The sequence below is a fragment of the Lutjanus erythropterus genome, chromosome 1 (assembly GCF_056507025.1).
Source record: "Lutjanus erythropterus isolate fLutEry1 chromosome 1, fLutEry1.hap2, whole genome shotgun sequence".
Lineage (NCBI taxonomy): Eukaryota > Metazoa > Chordata > Actinopteri > Lutjaniformes > Lutjanidae > Lutjanus > Lutjanus erythropterus.
This window is the reverse complement of record NC_139317.1, coordinates 36,870,818-36,885,045: the sequence shown is the minus strand read 5'-3', so window position 1 is coordinate 36,885,045 and position 14,228 is coordinate 36,870,818. Positions and strand designations below refer to the sequence as shown.

Below are 14,228 nucleotides of genomic sequence, written 5' to 3'. Positions count from 1 at the left end.
ATTTATCTACTCTCCACTGCTGGTCATTGAGCTGCTGTGAGACCCTCCGTATAAACAGAAACTAATCTGTAACCTCATCTGAGAGGTGTGTAGCGGAGCACAGCAGTGCCCTGTGGCAGGCATTGGGCTGACATGATATGGCGAGGATGTGTTGTATTTGAGCATGTCCGATTGTGTTGGAGCTGTCATCACCTGCTCTGCCTGAGCTGGTAGTTATCCCGAGGCGGGCGTGCCAGGTCACCGTCACACAGCTTTCACATTTGTGAGGAGGTTGGGAGATGATTTTTTGGTATGGCTGCACTCTGGTAGCCGTTACTGTACTGTAGGTAGGTACATTACGTGCCACTTGACTTGTGACTAGTTATTCATTTGGCTGGTTTCCAGGAAGTGTACTGGGGCTGGTGGGAATAGATCCAAACGGACAGTTGTGGTTTAGTATGCAGAATAAATGCCCCCCTTCACACACAAACAAACACACAGCAGAAAACGGAGGCATGCATATAATTGTGGTTCAAATTTTTAAAAGTGCCCACACAGTTGATGTCTGGGCGTTGATTGGTCTCTCATTCACAGAATAGGTCTTGCTCCATGTATCAATTAAGCATGTGTAAATTACAGGTTGTATTGCATATTTTCTGGAACAGCTGATTATTTCCAGATGAACATTTCAAAATATGTAATCAAAATATGGCTGCTTTAATCTCAGCATGTGAGGGACAAAATTGCACAAAGGGTGCACGGTGCCGTAGTTTGATGCAACATTATTGCACTGCATAAATTAAAGGATCACTTCAGTGTGCTGGCACCGCTGTATGTTATTGCCTCACAATTACATAAAGAATGTAGTCAGGGTATTGTTTGAGTGTATATTACCCTCTTGTTGCGAAATAGGGAAGGCCTTTTTATTTACCCACTCAGAGTGACAGTTTGAGATAGCTTGCAGGGTTGATGGCTGATCTTCTACACGTGTTGCCCAGGCTCATCACAGCAGCGTGGCAAATGCATTAATTCATCCCAGAGATCACCGGCTGTCATAAATAAAGACAATTAGCAATGCTTTGAACACAATCCTACACCAGCTCTCACTCTCCCCTCGTCAGATTCCCCCGCACGTAATCATTAATTTATGAAACAGGCCTGGCAACGGCTTCCTTTTCTTTTTGTTTATTAGCCAACACTGTTCACTTTCTCTGACACTCTAGAGGGACTAGACATGAATGATATTAAAAAGAATGATCGGAGAATATTTTCTAGGACATCTGAGATGCTCCCAACCTTTGGGAGGAAGCAGGTGATTGGAATATGCAGCCAGATAATGAAAACGGATTTTGTCTGCTGTCTTTGCCAAAGCGTGTTGTGAGGCATTCAGCTCACATGCAGTGTTTAATATGTGCTTGTTAGTTGTTAATATTGAAAATATATTTGATTTTTAATACTTGGAACTTTGATATCTGATTATAGGGATGTAAAAACTTTGAAGAGCTGTGGTACAAAGAAGAATGAGGGTTAAACACTGTAACCATATTTCTATGAACCGCGGTGGAAGTTGGCAACAGGCTAGAGGCAGTTTTGCCTGCTGACCCCTGTGGAGCAGTATACTCAAATTTGTTTCTACAGGGCCAAACCATTTACTACTCTTTAACCCTGAACAGAACACCTCCTAACACCCACTAGTGCTACTTTTTTTTACCCCTTTTCCATCCAAACACATGTTCTGCTTGGCTTGATTCAGTTTGACTTGCTGCACTTGTCCAGCATGGCAGAGTTTACATCCACTTGAAGGAGCCTGTTTAACTGATACACACTGGTCTTTAGTTAAGTGGCTGTAAAACGATGAATATAACATCCTGTGAAATCTTCATGACAAAAATCACCTGATATTTTGTTATCTTTGGTTAGAATCAGCAAAATCAGGAAATAAGGCAGAACCATGAACAGAGAAGAAAATTAAACTTCAAACCACAGAGATTCAGTTAGATTACGGGTGAGGGGTTAGGTTTGAGTTGGTTTGAATTATGTATTACCTGTTAAAAAATATTGTCAATAACCTAATCCAAGTATCATAATAGTACATTTGTAACAGTAATGTAACTTGATTACTCTCTGTTACTTTTGGATTACCTCTCATGTTAGCGGTTTGTCTCTGTAGCTAATGTTAGCTGTTATTCTGTGTTGATAACAATAATGGTTAGCTTGTGTAGCCAATGTTAGCACATGGTCTGTTTAGCTAACATTAGCAGTTGGTCCATGTTGTTAACATTATTAGTTAGTCTTACCTGTAAGGGTAAGTTAGTCTTACCTGTAAATGTGTCTTCAAATTAGATGTTGAGACCATAAAAATGGCAAAAGTTCCACCTGATGAAAGCATTTTTTTCATAATGAATTGGCAACTGTGTGGTCATTTAGTTTCACTGAGAGCAGAGCGGTGTTGAGACTCATGAAGTGTTGTAATGTGTGTGCACTGACATGGCAGTATAGCATTCTTTATTTTAAAATGTATTTTAAAATTGTAATGCTGCAAATAATCCCCATTTTCACACGTAAATGTAACTGTAATTAGATTTTGTCTTATGTTTTTGTATTAGAATACAGTTTTTTGTATCCTAATTAATCCTGTTATATGTAATCCATTACTTTCCAAGCCCAGTTCAAAAAAGATGCACAAACATGAGGCTTTAAGGCACAGCACATGAGGAAAAAAGAAAAAAATGAATGGCAAACTTGTCTACCGGCAGTGGGAAAGGAGTCAGTCATCTATTTTAGCAGGTTTAGCTGCATTTAAAAAAGCCTGCATATATGTGCTAGTTTTGCTGTGAAAATGTTAAATCATTCTTCACAGGGGGAAAAGCCTGATGTTTACTTTCCACAATCACATCAACTATACTCAAGAGAGCTGTCCTGGACCTTACACAACACTGATGCTGTTAGGTTTAAACCGGTGGTTCAATGCATGGTGCTGCTGCAGAACAGTTGATGAAATAAAATTGGATCAAAAGAGCACATTCAGCAGCTTCACCAAATTTAGTGTGACCAAAAGCAATGTCATCACAAGAAAGAATATGATCAGTGTTTAATTAAGGAACTCATTCCCAAAGTACTGTACAATAATCAGTAAAGGTTTCTTAATGATAAATGATCCATTCACTTTTTAAACAAGATTTTATCTTTTTGAACATTGTTTAAAACATACTTAGTTCAGTATTGCGGTTATTTGATAATGTAAATGGTTTCACTTCAGAACAAAGGCTTTTGATTTAATCAGAAATGGTCCTTACCAGGCAAAGTGCAGAAAGATATCCCGGCGAAACACTTTCTTTACTGGTTGGTGAAGACAATCCGTTTGACTGGCATAATTTTCATTTGCTTGAAAACTAAAAAGCAAAAATCTTTGATGTGTATTATTCATAAACATCAAACACAGAATCAGCTCCATTATCACTCTGACACAGAACGGTTCTTTCCCTGCATAAAATGGGACATGTTATGTCATTTCTTGGCGTATACATCTGTTTGGAAGTAAAGTACAAAGGCAATGTCTTTAAAATGAAGTGTTGTTTGATCATAATGAGATGTTTGTGTCAAGTTGTGACAGTTGCAGTGATTTGGTTTTTATCTGTTGTTTTATTATTTCAGATGAGGTTGACAGAGAATGCATACTCTTTTCCAGCTCTACCCTGCTACGTGTTAAAAACTGTAATTACATATAAAAACACAGCTTGGACCTGTACACTGCAACCTCTTACCGTTACTGTAAAGCATAGGGTTGTGCACAATATCATCAATAAGTCAATATGTAAGGTTCTTCATTCATGAAAAATCTGTCAACATTAATTTCATGACTCAAGGCAAATGGCCCAGACCACAGTCATGTCCACGATACACAATCTGTGGGTCTATTAGTGACTGGGCAATCAAGTTAAATGACCTTCTGAATGTTAAAGCCACAAAACCTCACTTCACACTGTAGGGCTGCCTGTGCAAAACAAACCCCTGTGTCACAACAATCTTTGGGCATTTTAAATATTTCAGGTTTTAGACAGCATCTTAGCACTGAGGCTGTGCTAATTAGAGGAATAAACACATCTTTCAAGAAGTGCTAAGCTCCTGGTAAACTTAACTGCACTTATGACAAAGATGATCACAGCATTAATAGCTCTCATTAATAGCTTGGGGCATATTTGGGAGTGTTTAGTCCTTGAGGTGGTTCACCTCCTGTTAGATGAATAGTAAATGTTTTGTGTCTGACAATGATTATCTCTGCCCTTTCTAGTCAGGTGTGGTGTTCCCCAGGGGTCTATACTAGGGCCAGCTTTATTCATGTTATACTGTTTGTTCTGAGCCTCATTATGAGGAACCCTGCACCCACATCATCCAGTCTTCTTGTTCTTATTCAAGAAATATTGATCCATTGAGATTTGAGCTTTAGAGATACTTTATGCTTTCATTCCCATGGGCATGGGTAATTGCAGTGACCAAGGCAGCAATCAGAATACATTTCAGCGAGAGTAAATCACACATTTGCATCTTTCCCTTCAAGTTGCAAGCAAGTCCCAAGTTTCTCTAGTCAGAATCAAACAAGTCAGTCAAATTCCTTCTATAAGTCAACTAAGACAAGTCCAGTCATTGCTCAAGTCAAGCAAGTCACAAGTCAAGTAACGTGGTAACATGTCTGAATACAGCTGTGGTTTAACTGGTTACATGGCGTCAAATCAGCCCCCAGATTATCTTTCATATTTACAATATGTCTTTTCAATAAAACACATATTTGATTTCAAACCAAAAATAGCATAACTTACCATTTGCTTTCTAGCTAACATTTAGCTAAAAAGACACAGTCACATAACATTACCTTTCTTGAACAATCCTTGAATCTAAATCAGAATCTGAATTTGATTATTTTTGGCTAGCTCCTCCCTAGCTTGCATTGCACTATAAATCATCCAATTATGTTTCAAAACCAAACATATCTTCTCAATATATAGCAATATGCAAATATTGAAATAAACATAAATAATATTATATAATAATATAGTAATACATATATTTTTAAAAAGGTAAAGTCCTTTGAATACATCTGTCTGAAATTCAAGTCAAGTCATTAAGTCAAAGGCAAGTGGAGTCTTTTATTTTATTTCTTTAATTTGACTCAAGTCTGACTTAAGTCGAGTAAATCGAGTCTCCCCCTTCTACATTTCACAGGTTCCAACTTGTACATGGGGATGGAGGCCAAATTATAAAACAAAAACCAAGAGAGAGAGGAGTGGAGAACACATTACTTCTCTTATAGTTTTTTTTTTTTTTTTTACTGTTGTGTTGTATTGGTGTTTACAGTACCTGTAAATTCCACACTAAATACTATGTTTTTTTTCTTTTTCTCTGATCTTAAATTCCATGTCCTCTTGCCACCCTTACTACTTTTTCATTCTTATCATTTTCTGCTGCTCTGAAACTCAGGTTTTGATAACACGAAATATAGAAATACACTATAACTAATGGTAATAGTGGAAGTAGAAAAATAACTGAAATGTTCACAACATTCCCACAGTGAGGATGCTTGTGTGAGACTTGTGGGTCTTAGTTTAACAATATAAAGGGACCTGCTGAAACCAGCCACTTGCTTGAGGCCAAGAAAACAAGGACGCTCTTTTCAAATCACTAGAATCAACACTGACATGAATGCATGCTTTTCACACTTTGCTGACTTTGTGCTCCATGCCATTCCTTGCACTGCACTTTAAATCTGAACTCTACTTTGAAAAATATCTCCAATAGCCAGAAACAACAGACGGGTGTTTACTTGACCCCAATATCTTGTACAGAAATAAGGTGATGAAACTGCATGGTGAGACCTCAAAATAAAATGGAAATGGAAGTGAAAACCTGGAACGATTTCCTGTGATAAGGTTACATTACGCGGTTTTGTACTGTCAGTGTGAATGACACTGGGATGTAAAAGGTCAAATTCTGTTGAGAAAACAGAATGAAAGGATAGCATCTTCTCATCTTGCAATAAATGCTTTAATAACTCTGAAAGGGTTGGAGAAAACTGAGTCAGTAGTGCACTAATAAGATCTGGCAAGCCATTCTTTGTATCAAATTACCCAAAAACTAGAAATATGTTCCTTACTAGACTGTAGTTACCCAAATTAGAAACAATACACCTAACAGTACACTAATAAGATTTCACAAGTACTTTGTATTAAATTGGTCAAATACTATAATATGTTATTTATTAGATAGTAGTAGACCCTTTATAAGGCCCTTATTAGACTTTATTAGAGGGAATAAAGGAGACATCACAGCTGAACTGTATTGCAAACTAAGTAGCTGTATTGTTTCCCACTGTCACACCGCAACAGAACTGGACAGTAAACTAAAGTGAAAATCAAGTATCTGCTACAACAACAACAACAACAAAAAAAAAACTCTAATCTGAGCAACAGATCAGAATTGAGCACTAAGGCTTGCAGTGTGAACTTAACCTTTTTGTAGTAGGCAGATGCTGTTATTTGATCAAAGTAGGCATCTGTATTGTGTGGAAGCAGCCAAAAAAGTCAAGTAGCAGATATGTGATTTCACTTTACAGTACACTTCTGTTGTGCTGTTTCATAAAGTACTCTCTAATGAAGTCTAATAAAGATCTAATAAAGGCTCTAATACAATCTAATAAAGAACATATGTATCTTGTATTTGTCTAATTTGATACAATTATGGCGTGTTTCGTCTTATTCATGCACTGTGAATTGCGACGCAGTCATGTCAGTCCTCACATGCAGTGAAAATGATTTCATTTTAGAAACATAGAGATAAACTTTGACAACAATTCAGTTAAATCTAATTTTCTTAGCATCCGTTCACTATATTGCTCTCATAAAGGTTTGTATATTTCCAAACCAATGCAGTGTGATATTGTAGCAGCAGAGAAAGCTTTTCTATGAATACCATGACCTGGACACTTTCTGGTTGTGTGCAGCTCAGTGACCTATAATCCCAGTAAAGAACACCTCACAGATTCTATGGCTTTAATACAAGGGATAGAAGTGCATGTCTGCTGATTAAAAGGTTTCCCTCAGTGTGGTGTATACATTTATAGCGGCCAGTGGGAACAGGGGTTACCACCCGAGTTGTCATGGTAACCGTGCAACATGCACAGTCCATAGTTACATTATACATTAATTTTGTTGAAATGTATGCATGCTGTTTCCTCATGCAGCAGTTTCTTGTATAAACACACAATGAAGAATGTCGCATTATATTGCATAAGCATATTCTTCTTTCCCTCTCTTTTCTGCATTTCACTCCATCAACTTTATCCTCTCTGTCGCTCAGGCTGTGAAGATTACACAGAGAGTAGATGTGAAATATCTCCTCAGCTGGTATAAAACTCAACACTTGTTATTAACTCCACTGAGCACAGAAGGAACCTTATCCTCATTATGCAACAACAGTGAACATGACCATCTGCACAGAGATCACTTACACCACATAGATGTACAATATGTGTACGATATTTGTATTTTCACCTTTGTTAAAGCTGTTTTCGTTCTCCCGGGGTTTGTAATGACTATTGCACTGAACCGAAATGATAAACACCCGTCCGGTGTAATGGACTTTTGAATACAGTCATCACAGCATGAAGAGAGACAGAAAATAAAGGCATTTTGCTTCTCTCCTCTCCATCAATATAAGGTAGCCTGTTCATAATAATCATACTTATGTGCTGAGAAATCCATTCTTCCACCTTCTAATGGCACTTTCTATCCAGTGTGTATGATTGCCAGAGTGGTTTCTCTACAGAATGACCTAAAACGTTCAGATTGAAATGTCAATAAAAAGCTGAATACTGCAGATGGTTTTTACGTTGGCCTGTAATGGTTGAACATGTCCATGACTAGTTTAATCCCCACAAAAGCAAATGTTGTGAAGTTGTTAACTTTAGAATGGATTTCACTGCAACGCCAATCAAATTAATGTCTGTCCAAGTGAAAGGTGCCACTGCAGTGGCAGCCATTGACAACATGTAACTACAGTAACTTGCATTTATACTGTGGAACAAGTTTTCTGGAAGTGAATGGCTAATAGCTTTAGGCAAAGATCACACTAAATTCAAAAGCACATTTTTCCCCAGCCTGTAGTGCTGTTTTTCCAGCTACATACATAGTTTTTGTGTGAACTGTAGATTTTTGTAGATATCAGCCGTAGAGATGTCTGCCTTCTCTTGACAGGGTAATATTCACAGCATACATTAGAGCAGATAGAGACAAAGTGTAATCCATTTCCCACACATGCTACAAAAAAGACACCACCATCCAGACTCATGAGACGCTGAGTATTGCTCTTCTTAGAGTCCCATGCACACTGTTTCCACATGTAGAGAAATGCAAAGCTTGACAGGGCTGCGACTCCCCAGTTACTACTGGACACTTTCTGTTTGCAGGACAGGTTTTTTTCTTTGTATTCAAAAGCAATTCTTAACATTCTAAATGTTTTAATTTGTCTGAATAAAAAGAAGAGCGAAGTAACCTGAAGTAACCTCTGTGACTGAAAATTATTATATATAGAAAGAGATTTAGTATCAGTTTTGAGGATAGAAAAAGTCTGTCAAAAAACTAATTGGTCCTTGTGGAACTTGCTAAACTGTTCCTCCTCTGGGTGGTATAATGGTGTAACTATAGTGCATCAGCAAACCCTGCTGAACCTCTGCTGGGGCTGCATCTGCACTGAATAAAAACAAAAAAAAGCAAACTTTGCCAGTAAAATACTTACCCACAATGATCAATTAAAAATATACGGCATATAAAAAATGTCCTCCATCATTCTCTCTTCGTTTGTCTTTCTTAAAACACAACTACACACATCCACACTCGTTTAACTTTCTGTCATTTATACATTTTATTATTTTGTGCCATTCTCCTTGACTTCTTTATGTCTTTTGTGTTGTCTGTTACCATGATTATGTGGTGAGACATTGTCATAAGCCCCTTTGGGATTTCTGTTTGAGCTGTGTATTTGTACTTCATGCTGTATTTCATTATCTCTATATTTTATCACCCGTATAAACAAGTTGACAGTACAAATCAAAATCTTGACAGAAGTCACTGTAAGAATAAACAACATGAAACATGTCACATTTGTTATTTGACACTCATTCACAGCTTATTTATAACTTCTGGTTTCAGCTCAGCGTGCAATGTGAAAGTCAGACTCTTGACATCACTAAAACAGACCTAATTTTACTTTCTGCAATGACACCTGCTTGAGTAGTCAAGAAGTTAATTTGCATGTTAATTTGAGGACAGATGCTACGCGGTCTTTTCTGCTGTATGAACAGCCCAGAGCTGGTCTGTGTGCACGCCAGTCCAACTGGACTTGTGTTTGCCAAACTGTATCCTTACAAACACAACACAGATTTCTTTATTTGGAGGAATTACGTCTTCGCTCATCTTGTTTCTGTGTTGAATTTTTGAACAGCTTTAAGTTGTCAGACTTCCTGGATTTTTACTTGTAGTTTACACCGACAAAGGTGTTGGATTTCTATAAATAATATACACAAACTCATTTTGTCCTTCTGTGTGCCTGTAACCTTAATTGAACTGCCTGTGCTGTTGTCTTGTGTTTGACCCGATGATCACATTAAAATCTAAAACAAGACAATATTGGACTGTTCCTTTTTTTCTGCAAATCAGGTACTACAGTTATGATCAGAGACACATTATTTTGGACTGAAATTTTCATGACAAGTAGACGCAGCATCCATTTATTACAATGGACTAATCTATTTGCATTCAGGTAAGAAGCGCCATATAGCTATTTAGATATTTGCACCCATCCTGTTTAGTTTAGCTATAAAGCTGCTTGGTTGGTTTGGGCAAAAAAACTGCTTTGTTAGTTTTAGGAAACAGTAATAACTTGTTGGCTGCCTACCCTGAGCTGCTTGGTATGAAAAGTATAATACTTACCTTGTATAAAGTATCATAAAATGGAGAGAATCGAGTAAAGTACAGATTTGTGTATATGTACAGTATTTGCGTAACTGCAGAAGTTACGTTCCACCACTCCATTGTACAGTATGGATTTTGACTTGAGTAATGTAATACAGAGAAATAAAAAGCTCTGAACAGACTTTGCCTTGTTTTGCTCACTCCACTTTTGTCTCTGTCTTGCTCCCCCTCCCCGTTCCCATTTCCTGCCTTCTCTGATTTTCTCCAGAACTTATTACATTAGCGTCTGACTGTGCTGCATCATGCTGTGGATGAAGTGGAAGATGGTGGTGGACTCCCTGCGTGGACGGAGAAGGAGGATGCCCTGTTCCCTCTGGTTCCTCCTGCTGTTCGCTGCTGGAGGTCTGGTTCTCTTCATCCACCAGCGGGATCTGTCAGAGATGGTCCAGCAACAAGGCCCAGGTTAGTCTCTACTTGACTTAAAACGGCATAAGGTGCAAACAATATGGCTTTCTGAAGGTTGATACTTGTACAGGCGCTTTCCCAAAGATGATAAGATGACAAAGGTATTAAGATATTTTATTTTAACCTTAACTTTTATTTCAAGCTGAAGTTAACCTTAACTTTGAGCATTTTTGTTTCCTTTAAAATATTCTATGCAGGGTAGAAAAATCTCTTACACTGGGGTCAGTAATGTCAATTCAAATGCAAATTTAACACATTTCAGGAAAAGGTTGTCAAAAAATAGGAATATTTTATAATTGTACAAGTTCTTCTTCATACATTTCTTCCATGTATGACATGTTTCCAATATAATTCACACAACTGTCCAAACTCTTTACAATTCTTGTAACACTGTTTGGCCCAACAGCATAGTTGATGACAAACATAACATTGCAAGTAGAAAATATTTAACTGCAAGATGAAAGACATTTTAGATTTAGAAGGTCATATTAAGGATTCTGTCTGTCTGAAGTGATTTAGTTTTAAGTTTTGTTCTGACAATATTTTGCTTTCCTTGCAATGAATTTTGCATTCTCTCTGATCAATAGAGGAAAGCTGAGCTGTATGATAATATAGTGTTAATATATTATGTAGCAGACCACAGCGTGAGTGGGTCAGCTACAAGTCTGTATCACTGCAGCCAAACAGATAAATAGTGGATTTAATTAACAGAGCTAGTAAGCTAGTTCTCTACACTGTGTTAAGACCAGCTCCTGCTGAGGCTGAGACAGGCTGCTGCTGTGATTATGACTATTGCCATGAGATGTTATACAGTAGCTTTGGCCGTTGCTTTCACTGATTGTGTCTGTAGCAATGGATACTGTTTGGTTGTTGTGATCATAACTATGACACATAATTTTTTTATAATGGGTGTAACACTAACTACATGCAGGAGTTGGAGTAGGAGTGTGCACAGTAAATATACATGGCTGTGCTGGCTGAGTGGTGTAGTGATGTTATTCCTGAACTCCTGTGTATAAGTGCACACGTTTCTCTTGTATGGAATATAATAATCATTGCAGGATCAAATCCCATGTGGCTTAAATAAACTCGGTGAGTGTTAATAGGAGCAGAAAAGAGTAGTCACAGTACAGCTACTGTATCTGTACTGTAGGATCACAGATACTAAAGACACACCTGAAGCACTACTTTTTTTTATGTAAGTCCATTTTTACTAAAGTACTTAATTTTATAATATTATTACAATGCATCATAATATTAATATAAGTTAAATATTCTAGTACTTTGAGCTGCAGTAAGATTAACACATCAAGAAACTTGAACGCATCATCATTATTCCCTTCAACTGAAGTATCATTTCTCTATTTCTAGTGCAATACAGAATCTTTACTGTTTATAAAACATTTTTCAGCTTGTTATTACTTGATGGGGGTTAAGACATAGTCTTTAGAAAAAAACTTCTAGTCTAAATATGCTCGATCAACTTGATGCTTTCAAGGCAACATAACTGAATTGCTAATAAATATTAGGTTAGAAAAAACATTGATCCAATTTAAAATGACTTCTGGTATAAACCATGCCTACTTCTCGTCTTCTAACCAAATACAGATACAAAGAGTTATATTTGTTGGTTGAACAGATACAGATATAAATAATGATGCCTCTGTGCACTTAAGGTACAACCACAAGTACAGCCGTTGCCTAAGCAATAATCAGATTCACAGCCAAAGCTTCAACCACCTCATCCAGTGTCTGTAAACTGTCAGAGGTCATCCTCTCAAAAGGAATAATGAGCAATAAAAGTAAGTGTTGTATCATTTCTCCTTTCTTAGTACTGGACTGGACCAACACACTGATTTTTTCTTTGGATCAGGGGGAATGTAAAAGTTATTACAAAGGAATGCAAAATTCATCGCCAGGGAATACGAAAGTAGTTCAGAAAAACTTTCCCACCGTGGCCTTTCAGTGGCTCCGCAGAACGGATGATATAATAGAGATAACTGAATGTGAAATCTTCAGTAAATATTTTTCATCATCAGTTTGGATGTAGCTGTAATAATTATGTGACAGATAGCCAAACAGTTAAGGAAACTTCAAAACACTTCAGTTTATGTGGGTGTGTTAATCATAGTGGTAATGAAATACACTGGCTGAATGATAATGAATGAATGATAATGAATGTCATATAGTTGCAAAAATGTAAGATATGCAGCAACAACATTTTTATAAAATAATACGTAGCTACACTAATGTATGCACAGAAAAACAAAACTCAGACATGCACAAACAGAAAGAAAAACAAAAAAATACACAAGTGAGCTCGTCCATGGATGTAGACAAGAACAGCAATGCACATTTAGGCACACCAAGGCCATTTCTACATACATGTAAGCGTGTTTATTTGTGTTTTGCATAAATGTATGAGCAGGCAAGTACACCCATTAATGCTTGTAAATGCATAAAAGCAGTCATAGTACAAAATAATTGCATGCTGTATGCACACACACTCACAGGCACATTAAGAATCAAAGAAGACGTGTTTGTGTGTCTGTATAGTTAGATATTATTTGATGTGTGTTGCATTCAGGTTTCAGCAGCATGGTGGAGAGAGACTTTGTTCCCCAAATACTTCCATTTTCATTCGAGTTCATTGGCCTTGCGGTCAGAGTTTTCATCGTGATAGAGGGACGCCGTACATTCAATTTCCAAATGAGTCAACCCTTTGTCCTCATAAAGGGACCCAGTGTGTTTCTGCTTGGCTCTCAGCATTAGGGAGATTGGGGTTTAAGCAGCCGTGATGGAAGAGTGTCCTGAGCGTGTAAAACTAAGCTGCTTCATGTCTCAGAAACAAGAGATCAGCTGCTTGCTTATGTGCCTCTTTGGCTTGTACGACACTTCCCACCTAAATGAGAGCAGCATTAGTTGCATGTTGCTGCTCTTGTTGGATCAGACCCTGCCTTTGATATCAACATATTAAACATATCAAACATATTTTAGGGTGATATTTCACCTCATCTTTATTTCCAAAACTGCACATTTTGGGGTTATTATATTGATTACTTTTGGATAAAACTAAACATAATGCATTTCAGATGAAAGGAATCCCAATTTCATTGTTTTAATGTTTTCAGTGAGCTGTAAATAGTCAATGTGTTTATGGTGCTCAAAGAAAATGATGATGAACCGGTCCAGAGTGCTCTCTAGGGATGAAACCAGCGGAGCCAGAGAAGCTGTAATCCACTGAGTCGCAACACTATCGTTTGTCAACAGCACTGTGAATCATGAATATCAGAGCAGTGTCGCATTCCACAGCAAAAAGAGCCACTTAGCCGGAGTGGAATCTCTCCAACCCTCTAATATTCCCCTGATTGTCAGATGCTTTCAGGCTCGGAGGCAGCAAAAAAAAAAAAAAACGGCCATTGACAAAGACACACGTAGGACGTACACAGAAGCACATATGTAAGACAGATACACATATTATGTGCAAATATACAGACCATGACATCCAGTCATTTAATATTATATTAGACCAAGACCCAAGTCAGACTATATTACATCAGTGATCAGTACTGGCAGTGCCAGTGGAGGCATTTGATTTTTTGAAAACTTATTTTGTAGTAATAATAATAAGAAGAAGAAGAAGAAGGAGAAGGAGAAGAAGAAGCGTTTTTTCTATAGTACTTTCCAATACAAATGTACAAACAAAATGCTTTACAACAAAACTGGAGATCGAGAAGATTGAGATAAAATAGATATCACTTCTGAAAATGTGTCTTAAGAATTGAGGTAAAACAGGGCCTTTGCTGACTCTGTGAGCAGCAA

General features: G+C 37.5%; 1 protein-coding gene across 1 annotated transcript in view; it reads left to right on the top strand.

Moving 5' to 3' along the window:
- Positions 1-14,228, top strand: part of chst8 (carbohydrate (N-acetylgalactosamine 4-0) sulfotransferase 8) — a 253,883-nt gene that overhangs the window by 51,947 nt on the left and 187,708 nt on the right. The window contains exon 2 of the mRNA XM_084721082.1: positions 10,210-10,403. Coding sequence (XP_084577208.1) covers positions 10,244-10,403 — 160 coding nt within the window. The 5' untranslated portion in view covers positions 10,210-10,243. The remainder of the gene's footprint in view (positions 1-10,209; positions 10,404-14,228) is intronic.